General features: G+C 62.9%; 2 protein-coding genes across 3 annotated transcripts; one reads left to right on the top strand and one right to left on the bottom strand.

Annotated features, from left to right (window-relative positions):
• Nucleotides 1-271: 271 nt before the first annotated feature.
• Nucleotides 272-4,376, top strand: MYDGF (myeloid derived growth factor). Its single transcript, XM_084221078.1, has 6 exons — nt 272-457; nt 1,544-1,594; nt 2,283-2,344; nt 2,609-2,690; nt 3,239-3,311; nt 3,604-4,376. The coding sequence occupies exons 1-6, from the start codon at nt 278-280 to the stop codon at nt 3,681-3,683; spliced, it is 528 nt and encodes a 175-aa protein (XP_084077204.1). The 5' UTR covers nt 272-277; the 3' UTR covers nt 3,684-4,376.
• Nucleotides 4,377-6,157: 1,781 nt separating this feature from the next.
• On the bottom strand, nt 6,158-13,723 carry TNFAIP8L1 (TNF alpha induced protein 8 like 1). Of its 2 annotated transcripts, none has more exons than XM_084221211.1 (2): nt 13,341-13,723; nt 6,158-7,282 (listed from the first exon to the last, which is right to left on the bottom strand). In XM_084221211.1, the coding sequence occupies exon 2, from the start codon at nt 7,278-7,280 to the stop codon at nt 6,720-6,722; it is 561 nt and encodes a 186-aa protein (XP_084077337.1). In that variant the 5' UTR covers nt 7,281-7,282; nt 13,341-13,723; the 3' UTR covers nt 6,158-6,719. The 2 variants fall into 2 exon arrangements, with proteins under 2 accessions (XP_084077337.1, XP_084077338.1); XM_084221212.1 differs by lacking the exon at nt 13,341-13,723 and adding an exon at nt 9,590-9,629.
• Between the last annotated feature and the right edge of the window lie 643 nt (nt 13,724-14,366).

The following is a 14,366-nucleotide window of genomic DNA, read 5'->3' as shown; positions in this document are numbered from 1 at the left end:
CAGCCCTGGGGGGCTCAGCCGGGGCCCCTGACCCCGCGGCTGCCGCTGGCCCTGCCCTGGAGGGGGCCTGGCAAGGCTGGGAGAGTCTCTGTGCCAAGGAATGTCTGCTCCCTTTGTCCCGTGCCCACCGCGTCCCTCTGTCCTGCTGTCCCCCTGTCCCTCCGCGCTCCCCGCCGCCCCGGCCCGCCCGGGCTCCTGCCCACACCCAACATGGCCGCCGTGCCGCCGCCGCCGCGCTGACCCCTGCCGGCCGCCATAGCCGCGCTTCCTCTCCAAGATGGCGGCGCCCAGCGGGAGGAGCGGCGGGCGCGCGTGGGCCGCGCTGGTGCCCGCGGCCCTGCTGTGCCTGGCGGCCCGCGCGGCCGCGGGACCGGGCACGGCCCCGGGAGCGGCCTCGAGCACCGCCGAGTTCGACGTGCGGCCCGGCGGGGAGGTTCACTCCTTCTCCCGGAGCCTGGTGAGCGGCGCGGAGGGAGGGAGCGGGAGCGGAGAGGGTACGCGCCCCTCGCTGATTGGTTGGGCGACACGTCACTCATATCGGCCGCTGTGGGGATTGGCTGGCCTCGAGGGAGGGCGGGACGAGCGGGTGGGGGGTCCCCAGGGAGAGAGGGGTCCCAAAGGGGGCTGCAAGGGAAAGGGGGTCCCAAAGGGGGCTGCAAGGGCAGGGGGACCCCAGGGGTCTGCAAGGGAAAGGGGGTCCCAAAGGGGGCTGCAAGGGCAGGGGGACCCCAGGGAGAGAGGGGTCCCAAAGGGGGCTGCAAGGGCAGGGGGACCCCAGGGAGAGAGGGGTCTCAAAGGGGGCTGCAAGGGCAGGGGGACCCCAGGGAGAGAGGGGTCCCAAAGGGGGCTGCAAGGGAAAGGGGGTCCCAAAGGGGGCTGCAAGGGCAGGGGGACCCCAGGGGTCTGCAAGGAAAAGGGGGTCCCCAGAGGGGGTCCCCAAAGGCAGGGGACCCCAGGGGGACCGGGGGTACTCAAGGAGGGAGGGAGCCTCCACAGAGAAGGGGAGGGGAAGGAGTCCCCAGGTGGGGTTCTCCAGCAGAAGGGGGTCCCTAAGGTGGGACAGTTTCTATAGCAAGGAGACCTCCAGGGATGGGGACCTGCCAGGGATAACGGCCCCCAGGAGAAGGGGGGTACCCCAAGGGCAGGGAGAGGGGAAGGGGTCTCAGAGAAGGAAGGGTCCTCATGGGAGGGGGCTCAGCAAGGGAAGGGCCCCAGTGCAGGAGGGGCTGGGGTCCCTGGGCACCCCAGAACATGAGTCCTCACCCCAGCACTCCAGGCAGGAGGAAATGGTGGTGCCAGGGGAGGTTTAAGCTGGGTATTGGATATTGGGAAGCATTCCTCATGGAGAGGGAGGCCGGGCACAGGCACAGTGGCAGTGCCAGAGTCCCCATCCCCGGAGGGACTGAAGGCCGTGTGGCACTTGGGGACAGGGCCAGCGTGGCCTTGGCAGTGCTGGGGGGCCTGGGGGGTTCTCAGCAGCTCCTGGGTGCTGTGGGAGCAAAGCTGGTGCTGAAGGAGGCTGCTGCTGTTCTCTCTCTGGCAGGGGGATTACAGCTGCTCCTTCACCTACTCGGCCCAGGGCGGCACCAACGAGGTGAGCTGGGCACGGCTGCTGCAGCCAGCTCCTCTGCTCACCCTGGAGGGAGAGAGGCTGGGGGCGGCTGGTGGGAGAGCACAGCCCCGACTGCAGGGGGCCAGCCAGGGCTGGGGGTGGCGGGGGTCCTGGAGCTCCTGCTGCCCCTGGACAGGAGGGTTTGGGTGGTCCTGGAGCTCCTGCTGCCCCTGGAGGGGAGGGTTTGGGTGGTCCTGGAGCTCCTGCTGCCCCTGGAGGGGAGGGTTTGGGTGGTTCTGGAGCTCCTGCTGCAGCTGGAGGGGAGGGTTTGGGTGATCCTGGAGCTCCTGCTGGCCCTGGAGGGTTTGGGTGATCCTGGAGCTCCTGCTGCCCCTGGAGGGTTTGGGTGATCCTGGAGCTCCTGCTGGCCCTGGAGGGTTTGGGTGATCCTGGAGCTCCTGCTGCCCCTGGAGGGGAGGGCTTGGGTGATCCTGGAGCTCCTGCTGGCCCTGGAGGGTTTGGGTGATCCTGGAGCTCCTGCTGGCCCTGGACAGGAGGGGTTGGGTGGTCCTGGAGCTCCTGCTGCCCCTGGAGGGTTTGGGTGGTTCTGGAGCTCCTGCTGCCCCTGGAGGGGAGGGTTTGGGTGGCTCTGGAGCTGCTGCTGCCCCTGGACAGGAGGGCTGGGCCCCGCAGGGCTCTCCCCTCGCTGACTCCAGTCTCCCCTGTGCAGCAGTGGCAGATGACGGTCGGGGTGAGCGAGGACAGCGGGCTCTTCTCCTGCTCCATCTGGAGGTGTGTCCTGAGCACGGCCACTGCGAGGGTTTACACCTGGTTAGGGAGGGGTTTTCTCTCCCAGGGATGCTCTGGGGGCTTTTGGTGCAGCTGTTGGTTTATAAATCCTCTGTTCCCCTCTCTCCTGCTCTGCACAAAAGCGACAGGAGATCCAGAGGTAGCTGTGGGGGGAGGGAGGGAGAGAGGGAGCCGGGAATCCTTCACTCCTGCTCCTCCTCCTCTGCACCTCTGTGCCGATGACAAAGGCTCTGCTTTCTCTTTCAGGCCCCAAGGGAAGTCTTATCTCTTCTTTACCCAGTTTAAAGCTGAAGTGAAAGGAGCCAAGATAGAGTATGCCATGGCTTATGTAAGTCCCAGCTGATGCCGGGGAAGCAGGAGTGTGGGAGGCTGCTATAAAACATGAATTAGACATGGAAAACATTTATTAGACATCTGTGCCATAAAATGTGCTCCATCACGTCCCTAATTAGAGACTGGTGGCAGGCAGGAGAGGGGCTGCAGGTGGGCAGCCTGCTCCATTGTGCTCCTGCCCTCTCAGCCACAGGGATTTGCTGGGAGGGGGCTCCAGAGGCACCGGGGCACAAAGGGAGTCTTGGATTGCCTCAACAAATTGCATGTGACAAAGCAAATGAAATCTCTGCTGGTGTTTTTGTCTGGCTCATTCTTCCATTTCCCAGTTTCCAGGGGTGAGGCTTTCACTCACCCCAAGGACACGAGTCCGTGGTTTAATAGGAAACAGAAAAGCAGACAGAGACTTTCCTTCAGGTTTCTTTTGTGCTCTTAATTCTTTCACTGCACGTAAATCTCAAACCCCTTCATTTGCAGTTGTTGGTTTGAATTCTGTGACCTGTTGGATTGCCTCAGCCTCTCACCCCTCCTTCCCTCCTGTTTCAGTCTCAGGCTGCTGCGGGTGCCCTGAACGACATCCCCTTAAAGCAGGAGGAGTTTGGGATCACTGAAACCACAGGTGTGTGCCTGAGGGGCTGGGCTGGGGACATGCCAGGTGCCAGGTGTGAGCAGTGCCATGGAGCCGGGGTGCAGAGCTCTGAACCCACCACTGGCAGCTGCATTTTGTGGGTCCCATCCCAGTTAAATTCCCAGGGTAAGGAAGGGGTTTCTCCCCCAGCCTGGCATGTGCAGGAGGAGGAGGAGGGAAGAGCAGTGCCCAGCAGGGCTCAGCAGGGCTCAGCAGGGCTGTTTTGTTCCTGCTCTTCCATCTGCTGACCCTCCCTTCTCCCTCTCTCTGTCTCTCTCTGCAGTGGCTCACACGGAAGGCAAGTTCCGTTTCGAGCTGTCCAAGCTGATGATTGTGGCAAAAACCCCCCGTGACGAGCTGTGAGCCCAGGCCAGCCCTGGGCAGGGGCCATGGCCACACCAGCATGGCAGGGAAGGCATTTCCTGCTCACCTGCAGGGCTTTTCTTTTGGTTGGCCAAACCTTTTATGTTTTCCATACCGCAATGTGCTGGGGACCCACACGAGTGGGGCCTGGAGGGCTGGGGACGGATTTGTTCTGCCTGGTGTCAGAGTAACACCCCAGGAGGCTCCTGATCCTCCTGTGCCCCTTCCTGCTTGGCTGAGCTGCCAGCAGGGCAGAGCTCCCTGCTCAGGGGCTCCTTATCTGCCTGCCTGGGAAGAGCAGGGGGGAGATAAGGGGCTGGACTTAAGCAGGGCTGGCTGAAGGGAGGTTGTTAACTCTGTAGTCCCTGGAGGGGAGATGGGATTGCTCCCTCCACCAGCGTGACAGGAGGAAATAATTAATTCAGGGGGAGGGAGGGAAGGGATTGGCCCAAGCTCTGCCGCCGTGGTGAGTGTGGGGCTGGGGTGGATGCAGAGCTGGGCTGGGGGAAGGCAGAGCAGCTTGTCCTGGCACAATCAGGAATCAATCCAGGCAACGCTTCCACGTGTCAGCACAACCAAGGGACTATTTTATACCTACAGAAAAGTGATTTTTTTCTTATGCAGAGTAATAACAGGGAATGTGCCATTCCTTTCCTGTGTAAATACAGTACAAATAAAGAAATAAAGCATCATGCTCTGGCCTGAAGCTGCTCTGTTTTGTCCCTCCTCCCCTCTCCAGCTGTGTGGACCTTTGTTGCTGCTTGGCCAGGAGGAGCTGAGGTGTCCCATGGGAATTTGGGGGCTGCAGAGGGTTTGGGGGGCTCTTCCAGCTGACACAGACACACACCTTGGCAACAGCAGAGCATTTCTGGCTGGGCATTCCTCAGCCATATCCCACTACACCTGCCTGGGATTCCCAGCTCTGGTTCCTGTCCAGCACGCTCCTGACAGGGACACAGCAGCCCAGGGGGGACAGGAGTTGTTCTCAAAGGCCACTGGCCCCAGCCCAAGCTGTGTCACACAATTATCAGTGACAGCTGCAGCCAGGCCTTTGAAATGACAGAGACAGGGCCTTTGTGTCTTTTATTTCATCTTCTAAGGCTGAGAGTTATCAGTGCCAGGGGTGGGAAGGGAGCAGGAGCCCATGCCTGGAGACATCCAGGGAACAGGAGGCACCAGAAGGTCACAGAGATAAGGCCAGTGGAGATTGTGTGGTGTCTTGGGTGCTAAAAGGGCAATTTCCAGTGCTCAGAGAGAGCTCAGTGCTGGGAGTGACCTGAGCATCCCCTCTGCTGCGGGCTGTGCCTGCCTGCAGAGCCACCCCTGCTGCCAGGGCTCTGCTTCTGGGCCCTGAGGGGATGTGGGGGTGCAGAGGAGCACGTGTGGGTGTCTGCTGGGGCTGGGATCTCACCAAATCATGGAATTGTTGGGCTTTGGAGGGGCCTTAAAGCTCATCCAGTCCCACCCTTGCCATGGGCAGGGACACCTTGCACTGTCCCAGGCTGCTCCCAGCCCTGTCCAGCCTGGCCTTGGGCACTGCCAGGCAAGGGGCACCCTGTCCCACCAAGGAACCCCTCCCCAGTGTCCATCCAACCCTGCCCCTGGCAGGGGGAAGCCATTCCCTTTGTCCCTGCAAATCCAGGAGCTGCTGGGCCCCTGAGCAGGGACAGAGAGCACAAACCCCAGGTCACAGAGAGCCACCACCAGCTGGGGACAAAGCCAGCTGTCCCCAGGGCTCATCCTGTCACTGTCACCACAGCACCCTCACGGAGCTCCCAGGCCACACAGTGAGTTTATTTAAATAACTCATCAGGGCTACAGAGTTTGCTAAAAACGAACATCACTCAGTCAAGGGAGTGGAAAAGGGATGAGATCCCAGGGGGGCTTTGGGTGACCACCAGGGACAGCGCTGGAGCTGCCAGGTGGCCCCACCACGGGTGGGTGGTTGGGTGCTGGGTGGTTCCAGGGACGCAGGGATGGAGCAGCTCCCCCCAGCTCCCTCCCAGCCCTCCCCCAGGTGAGGAGGGATCCTCCTGGCCTCAGGGATTTGTCTCTGAGGACACCTAAGCCTGAGGCAGCCAGCACAAGTCTGGACCGTGATTTGCTCCCACCACGTTGTGGAGCTGCTGGAAGAAAACCACGGCGTCGCACAGCCCTGCAGTTAGGGGTCTCAGAGCTGTTCACCCCAACTGTTCAACCCCTGCAGTTAGGGGTCTCAAAACTGTTCACCCCAACTGTTCAACCCCTGCAGTTAGGGGGTCCCAGAACTGTTCACCCCAACTGTTCAACCCCTGCAGTCAGGGGATCTCAGAACTGTTCACCCCAACTATTCAACCCCTGCAGTCAGGGCTCTCAGAACTGTTCACCCCAACTGTTCAACCCCTGCAGTTAGGGGTCTCAAAACTGTTCACCCCAACTGTTCAACCCCTGCAGTTAGGGGGTCCCAGAACTGTTCACCCCAACTGTTCAACCCCTGCAGTTAGGGGGTCTCAGAACTGTTCACCCCAACTGTTCAACCCCTGCAGTCAGGGGTCCCAGAACTGTTCACCCCAACTGTTCAAGCCCTGCAGTTAGGGGGTCCCAGAACTGTTCACCCCAACTGTTCAACCCCTGCAGTTAGGGCTCTCAGAACTGTTCACCCCAACACTGTCCCCCCTGCTCAGGGGCACCCCAGAGGTGCTTCACACCGCGAGTCTTTGGTTCAGTTTCCCCGCAGAGGGAACAGAGTTCAAAGCAAAGAGTCCAAACCCTCGGACTCTGAGCTAAAGGCACTTGGTGGGCAAAGGAAATGCAGCTGTACAGCAGGGGCCCAAAATCCCAGGATGGCCTGGAGAGGGCTCAGCCCAGCACAGGGAGGGGTTTGCAGACCCTGGGCAAGGGGACACAAAGCCGAGAGGTTCAGTCTCTTGGAGAAACGAGGAGAACACAAGTGAGCACTGCAGAGGAGGAGGAGGAGGAGGAGGAGGAGGGCACGGCGAGCCCGGCGGAGGTCAAAGCAGACTCCGCATCCTCGGAGTCCGGCTGCCAGGAGCCCCCTCAGATGCTCTCCTCCTCCAGCATCTTGTTGACCCCCTCGCAGATCCTCTTGAGGTGGGTGCGGTAGGGCTCGGCCGGGCCGTAGAGCGCCGACAGGAACTCGTAGTCCGCGAAGTGGTTGAAGACGTGGTTGATGCGCGAGTGCGACTTGGCCGTCAGGTGCCCGTTGACCGCCTGGTGCAGCAGGTCCCGGCACTCGGTCAGCACGCTGGACATGACCCTGCGGTCGAAGGTGAAGTCTATCTGGTGGAAGCTGACGGCCGTCATGGCCAGGGTGTGAACCTTCTTGCGGAAGCGCTCCATGACCAGCAGCTCCTCGGGGCTGAACTGCCCGTTGCGGTACAGGACGCCCAGCTTCATCACGATCTTGATGAGGTTCTTGATGATCTTCTGGGCCTCCTTGCGGTTGCGGGTGTACTCCTTGGTGGCCCGGTACAGCTCGTCCAGGATCTCGCTGCTGGTGTCGTCGATGAAGGCGTTGGCGATGGTCTTAGTGGCCATTTTGCTCAGGAGCTTCTTCTGGGCCTGCAGGGCCAAGTTCTTGGTGCTGAAGGTGTCCATCTCTGCGGGGGAAGAGGCACACAGGGGTCAGTCCCTGCTCTGCATCCATCCCCGTCTCACCTGGGCCGGCGGAGTGCCCCAGTCCATGGCAGGGGATGTCCCAGGCCATGTTCTGTGATTCCCCACCTCCCCACGCAGATTTCTGGCAGGAGAAAGAGCATCTCCAGGCAATGGAGAGACTGAGGGAGCTCCTGGGTGCCAGGGCAGGTGAGAGCTGAGCTCACCCCCCAGCTTTGGTTGGTGGGGTCGGTTGCAGGGTGTTCCCACCCCCCTTTTCCCAGCCTCTGTGGAGGTTGCGGCGAGCGAGGTGTCCCTACCTGAGCACTGCCTGTGCCCCTCCATCCCGGGTTCCTCCTGGCGCAGGAAGGACTCTTGCCCCATCGTTTGAACATTTTTCCTTCCTTAAAACCTGACTCATTTCCTGCAGGGTGAGCTGGGGACAGCCCAGGTGGCAGCTGAGTCACCCCCGATGCCATGTGCCACATCCACCCCGGTCTGGCCGCGGCCGGGGCGGCACAGCCGGTTTGCAGCACCCAGCAGTGGCTGGGAGCCTCTTCCCTGGCACTGCTCACCCTGCAACACCCACACGAGCTGGGACTTGTTGTGCTGCTGCCCCGGCCTCCTCCAGAGGTGAATAATTCACCCAGACAGGAGCCTCACCTACAGCCCCACTCCCACATCCCGGCGGGACCAAATCCATCACCTGGGGCAGAGCACGGCTCTAAACTCGGCTGGGAACGATTAAAAAACCCTGGAGATGCATCTTGGCCTGGGAAACCGCAGAGCTACAAATCACAGGGAGGGGAGAACAGCAGGAAAACAACCAGGATGGATGGGCAGAGCTGGGAGCTGCTTCTGCAAGAGCCTGCACATGGCAGGGACAGCCTGGCAGAGCAGGAGGGGATGGGATCAGCCTATAAATACATCCCCGGGGAGGGGAGAGGAGATATTTCAGCTGAGGGATGCTGCTGGTGTGAGGATGGATGGGGATAAATTGCTCACGGATAGGGAGCAGGTTTAGATTTGATGTTAAGAAGGAATTCTTCCCTGAGAGGGAGCTGAGGCCATGGCACGGGGTGCCCAGAGCAGCTGTGGCTGTCCCTGGATCCCTGGAAGTGTCCAAGGCCAGGCTGGAGCAGCCTGGGGGAGTGGAAGGTGGAAGGGGTGGGATGAGATGAGCTTTTGGTCTCTTTCCAACCCAACCATTCCATGACTCTGGGCTTCTGTCACTGAACCAGGTCTGTCCCCATCACAGGCAGCTCTGTCATTCCCCCCTGGCCAAGCTGAAAGTCCCAGACCCCTCTGGGGATCCCCAGTGCTGCTCCTACCACTCTGGAGCACACAGCAGCCCCTCAGGACCAAATCCCAGCTCCTCAGGGATCCCCTGCTGTGGCCAAGGCTCCCCCAGTCGTGCCAGGACGATGGTGCTGAGCCCTGGCTCCCTGAGCCCCTCCCAGCCCCCAGCTCCCAAACCCGAGGCAGCCAAGGCTCCGTGGGGATGAGCACTCCAGGAGCAGTGACAGAGACGTCGCCTGCAGGGTTATTTACAGCCCTCAGGAAAAACACGGAGGTTTGGAAGCATTTCCTACGCTGGGAAAACATTGATTTTTGTCAGCCTGAGCCTCAAGCTGGGGCTCTCGCACTTAATAAGACAAAAATGACAACACAGAGCTGGTGACAGCAGCTCCTGGGTCAGGCTGACGGAATTCCAATGGCTGCATCCAGGAGGGAGGGATGGGCAGGGTGGGCAGAGGCAGCTCCAGCTCTGCCCTGGCTGCGAGGGGACTCGCTTCACCCGTGCCAGGCCTCCTGTCCGGAAGGAGCAGGGCTTTGCCGTGGTGTTGACAGCCTGGAATTTCCCTCCCCAGCCTTGTGGGGTGCCCTGGGAACGGTGCCTGGATAAATAGGAATTCCCACACCCAAGCTCTGCCCTGGGTGACCACAGACATAAAGCGAGTGCAAACTCCACCTCCAGAGCACATGAAAAATAGGAAGTGCCAAGTCCTGCGAGCTGCCCACGGCTCCCAAATGCCAGCTGCAATAATGGATCAACCCTCTGCTCCCTGCAGCAAATAACACCTGGCTGCTCCCAGCCCTGCCCTGCTCCGGGAGCAGGAGCATCCTCCCGGGAGGAAACTGAGGCACAAAGCATTATTGGGGGGATAGAGGGACCCCAAAAGTGGTATGGGTGGGTGTGGAGATCCTAAAAATGCAGGGATTGCATTTGCTGGAGATGCAGCTCTCTCTCCAGTGCCCAGGGATGGCTTTATAGGCTGCTCCCTGCAAGCCCCAAGGAAAGGCAGGCTCACCTCCTGCCGGCTCCCGCCGCCCCGGGATGTTCCCCCGGCGCTCCCGCCGCCCCGGGATGTTCCCCCGGCGCTCCCGCCGCCCCGGGATGTTCCCCCGGCGCCCTCCGCAGCACAGCTCGGCCCGGCAGGAGCTGCTGACTCAGCAGGAGCGGGAGATTTCACCGGAACGAGCCGTGTTCCTGCCGGGAAGGGCCCCGGGACCCCATTGTTCACGAGGGGCTGCTATCAGAGCACGGAAGAGTCGAGCCTTGCCCCGAGCAGCCAAGTGGAGCCTCAAATAACCCACTGCACTTCCTTCCTGTCGCTGAAGTTTCCAGCCCAGCTCAGGGCTTGGGCTCCCCCCCCACCCCCTTCTTCTTTTTAATGAAAACGCCCTAAAAACAGTTTCTTCTTCTTCCTCCAAAGTGGAGCAGCCCAGTGCTGCTGTCACCAAGTTCCTCCCTGCCCCGGAAGAGTGTGGCAGGGCTGCGGTCCCAACTGTGGCTTTGGGGACAGGTACAGCCCTCTCTTGGAGGGTTTCCACCCAATTTGGAGGTTTTTGGGGGAGTCTTGCAGCCCTGAGTGGCGGTGTAGGGTTGGGGTGTCCTGGGTGAGCACGCAGAGGGTGGCCCTGTCTCAGGACAGACGTGGCCCCTTGGGGACAGACACGTGCCGTGCTCGTCTCCGGTTTGGCGTTCACCCCACTGGGCTTGCACCTCACCCAACACCCGGCTGTGACCTGATTTCCCCAAAAAACCTCTCCCACACCACTGAGGGCACAAACATCAACTATCAACCATCATCAGCAAGCTCCTGTCTGAGGGGGGAGGACAAGCCCCTGTCACCCTGTGGTCACCTGGCACCGGTGGCACCACAGCAGAGCTGCCAAGTGACAACCCAGCAGTGATATCATCCCAGTTATCATTTCTACCTGCTCCAAAGATCCCTCTCCCTGCCTGTCCCTTTCACCTGGCTCCCACTAGCAGCTCTGGTCCCCCGAGCCCCCCCAGTTCCCTTGGCAGCAGGTGAATATTTCATGCAGGAAAGGAAAAGCACTTCATTAATTCATGGAGCAGCACAGAGGGGGAGGCTCCACAAAGCTCCAGCTCAGAGCAGAGGCACCTCTGCCTCCTCTTCCTCCTCCTCCTCTTCCTCCTCCACCTTCCCACCGCGGCCCTAGTAACTTGGATTGTCTTGCTACAACATGGAAACTTGGATTGTCTTTCCTCCAACATGGAAACATCGTTTCCCAACAGGATAAACATTGAATAGTGGCGATCTCCCTGGATTTCCCTCCCACTGCTGCGGGAAACACCCCTGCTCTGCCCCCCAGCATTCCCAGGGGCCCGGAATCCGTGGCTAGATGCCAGGTGGGTGGATGGCATCCCGCTGCTCTGCTCTCCATCCCCCAGCATCGCTTTTCCCGTGCTCCAACCCCCTATTAATTAATTAAACCCTCCTGGATTACAGGAGCCAGGTCAGAGCGCTGGGCAGTAACCTGAGAGCCCCAGCAGTGCCTCCAGCCTGTCCCCAGCATCCATGACCCCACATCCAGCCCCAGCAGTGCCTCCAGCCTGTCCCACCATCCATGACCCAACATCCAGCCCCAGCAGTGCCTCCAGCCTGTCCCCACCATCCATGACCCAACATCCAGCCCCAGCAGTGCCTCCAGCCTGTCCCCACCATCCATGACCCAACATCCAGCCCCAGCAGTGCCTCCAGCCTGTCCCACCATCCATGGCCCAACATCCAGCCCTGACAGTGCCTCCAGCCTGTCCCCACCATCCATGACCCCACATCCAGCCCCAGCAGTGCCTCCAGCCTGTCCCCACCCTCCGTGACCTCCCCAGGCCCCGTTACCAGCGCGGGAGAGCCGGGGAAGAGGAGCGGGAGGAAGGACGGAGGACGCGTGCCGGCCCTCGCAGGTTGCCATGGGTGCAAAGAGCAGCCGGAGCCGCTGCCGGGCGCGTGTGTGCCCAGCGGGGTGAGGCCGGGAGGAAGGCACTGAGTAAACACCTCGCCCGGGGAAAAGCTCCTTTCTTGGCAAGGCCGGGGTGAATCCGCGGCCGGAGCGGGGACCGGGAACGCTGCGAGGGACGGGGAACGCTGCGGGGCACCGCCGCACCCGGCGCTTCCCCCCTGCCCTGCTCGCTGCCGGTGCCCGTGCCAGCGGCGGTGCCGAGCGCTTGGCGCGTCCCCGTCACCGTCCGTCCGCCGCCGGCACCGAGCCGAGCTCCTCCGGGCCGCAGCTCCTTCCCCAGGTGCCCTCCTGGGGCCGCACATGCAGCCATGGGAAGGAGACGGGTTTTGGTTTTGCCCGGGAATGCTGATCCGCCCCGGCAGCTCCGACGTGTCTGTGCAAGGAGCCGAGCCGCCCGTCCGAGGGGGCTCCGGCGGTGCCAACCCGGGCACGGCTGGGGAATGGCCGCAGGGCTTCCCGTGGGAACGGGACCCTGGATCCACAGGGAGGGGGCTCGGGGGTGCTCACCCCCACACAGGGCAGGGGGGCAGCCCGGGGGCTGATCTGAGGGTCTGGTGTGGCACCAGGAATTCCCCCCGGGATTATTGTGCCCCGGGGGAGGGGCAGCTGCCAAACTGGAGAGGAGGAGGAGGAGGAGAAGGAGCAGGAGGAGGAGGGATGGAGGTTATTTTGAGGAGAGAAGGAGGAGGAAGGGGGGTTACTTTATGGAGGGGAGGAGGAAGAGGAGGAAGAAAGGGGGATTTTATGGAGAAAAAGCAGAGGAAGAGGAGGAGGAAGGGGGTTATTTTACAGAGAGGAGGAAGGGGGGGTTATTTTGGAGCATCTGTCTCGCCTTCCATTTCCTCCTTTTCTTTCTCCAGCTGCCATCAAGCTGCTCTCTCTGGCAGCAACTTCCTTTCTCCTTCGCTCAGAGCAGACGGAGACTCATGGGGAAGTAGAAAACAGAGGCTGGGAGGGGGGAAACTGAGGCCAAACCACCATCCGTCCGTCTGTCCGGCTGCGGAGGGGGCCGGGGCACATCACATGCTTCCTGCCCGGGGATCAGGAGGACAAAGTCGCTCTGGGAGGGAGGAAAACTCCCCGGGACAATTCGGACCCAAAGCTGGGCCCGGGGTCAGTAAGGAAAGGCCCAAATCCTCCCGTGGCCCGGGGAAGATCGGTCAGAGTTGGGAGTTTCACACCCAGCTCAGCCCCCGGGGCGATCCGGCCTCTCCCAGGGGATTCCTCTTTCCAGGAACGGAGGAATTTCATCCTCTGGAGCGCAGGGCTGGGAGGAGGGACAGGCGATGCTCGAAGCCAAGTGCTGCCATGGGGCACCCGGCCTGCCCCGGCACGTGGGGCCGTGACAGCCCCACGGGGGTGGCTCCGGTGCCTCCTCCCGGCTCCCGTTATCCAGCACCCACCGGGCCCGCCGCCCTTCCCAGCCCCATCGCGTTCCCCTTGAGTCTGCGGGGAAATCGCTCCTTCCCCGAGTTTTTCCACCTGGGAAAGCCGCGGCACATCCGGGGGCTGCCGGGGCAGCTCCGGCTCTGCCCGCCCGCAGCTCCCGGCCCCCGCCGCCCCCCAAACCCTCCTCTCCCGCCGGGCTCCCGACACCGGCCAGGGGGGACACGCACGGACGATTCCCGGCGTGGGGGACGAGAGGCTTCGCCCCCAGTGCAAGCACGGAACGGGCCGGTACCGAGCGCCCCCGCCCCCACGGACCGGAGAAGATGGGAGAAGATGGGAGGAACCGGGGGAACCGGGAGGAACTGGGAGGTACCGGGAGGTACCGGAGGAACCGGCCCTTACCTGCAGCCTGCCTCGGATAGAGAGGGGCTGGGACCGGGACCGGGGCTTCTCCGGTGCCCCCGGCGGGACGGGAGGGGCGGGACGGGGCTGGACGGGGCGGGGCCAGGCGAGGGTCCCCCGCTTCCCCCGGCGCCTCTCCCGGCCCGGAGGGCCCCCGCAGGCGCTACCAGTGCCCGGTCCCCGATGCCGGTGCCCGGTGACGATATCCGGTGTTCAGTCTTGGGTGCCCAGTGCCAGTCCCGGTGTCCGATGTCCGGTTCCCGTTTCCCGGTGCCGGTTCCCTGTGTCCAGTGCCCGGTGCCCGGTTCCCGGTTCCCGGTGCTGGTTCCCGATGTCTGTTTCCAGATTCCCGATGCTGGTTCCCGATGCTGGTTCCCAGTGTCCGGTGTCCGGTGCCCGGTGCCGGTTCCCGGTGTCCGATTCTCGGTGTCCGGTTCCCAGTGCCCGGTGTTCAGTGTCCGGTTCCCGGTGCCGATTCCCGGTGTCTGTTCCCGGCTCTCAGTGTCGGGTTCCCGGTGTCGGTTCCCGGCTCTCGGTGCCGGTTCCCGGCGGGTCGGGGCCTCCCGCCCGCGGTCGCCGCCGAGTCCCGCGCGGGGCCGGGAGAGCCGGGGGCGGGGCTGGGGGCGTGTCTCGCGGGGGGCGCCAGCCAATGGCGGCGCGGGGCTTGCTACGAAGCAGCCAATGGGAGCGCGCGAACGGGGCGTGGGCGGGGCCGGGGCGGGCGCGTCCCCGTGGGTCCCGCGCGCGTGGGCCGGTCCCGGTAACGCGCGCGGGGCGGGCTCGGGGCCCCCCGGCTGCACGGGGGGGGACGGGGACGCGCGGGGGCGGCGGGGACACCGGTGGGCGGCGGGCACGCGCGGGGGTGGCGGGGACGCGCTGGGTGCGAGGATCACGCGTGGGAGCGGCGCGGGACGGCGGGCGGGAGAGGCGGCGCCGATGAGCGGGAGCTGAGGAGGGCGCTGCTGGACCGGGCTGAGCGGGGGCAGCGCCGCGGGGTCCGGCAAAGCTCCCCCTCCTCCGCGGGCG

Source organism: Fringilla coelebs, assembly GCF_963513975.1.
Source record: "Fringilla coelebs genome assembly, chromosome: 24".
NCBI classification, from domain to species: domain Eukaryota; kingdom Metazoa; phylum Chordata; class Aves; order Passeriformes; family Fringillidae; genus Fringilla; species Fringilla coelebs.
This window is presented reverse-complemented; position numbering and strand designations above follow the sequence as displayed.

Bases quoted from the DNA above. Each gene is read 5' to 3' on its own strand.
- MYDGF (XM_084221078.1), top strand. From the start codon at position 278: ATGGCGGCGCCCAGCGGGAGGAGCGGCGGGCGCGCGTGGGCCGCGCTG. The intron at 1,595-2,282 runs GTGAGCTGGGCA...TCCCCTGTGCAG, and splicing joins CCCAGGGCGGCACCAACGAG to CAGTGGCAGATGACGGTCGG. The intron at 2,345-2,608 runs GTGTGTCCTGAG...TTTCTCTTTCAG, and splicing joins TTCTCCTGCTCCATCTGGAG to GCCCCAAGGGAAGTCTTATC.
- TNFAIP8L1 (XM_084221211.1), bottom strand. From the start codon at position 7,280: ATGGACACCTTCAGCACCAAGAACTTGGCCCTGCAGGCCCAGAAGAAG.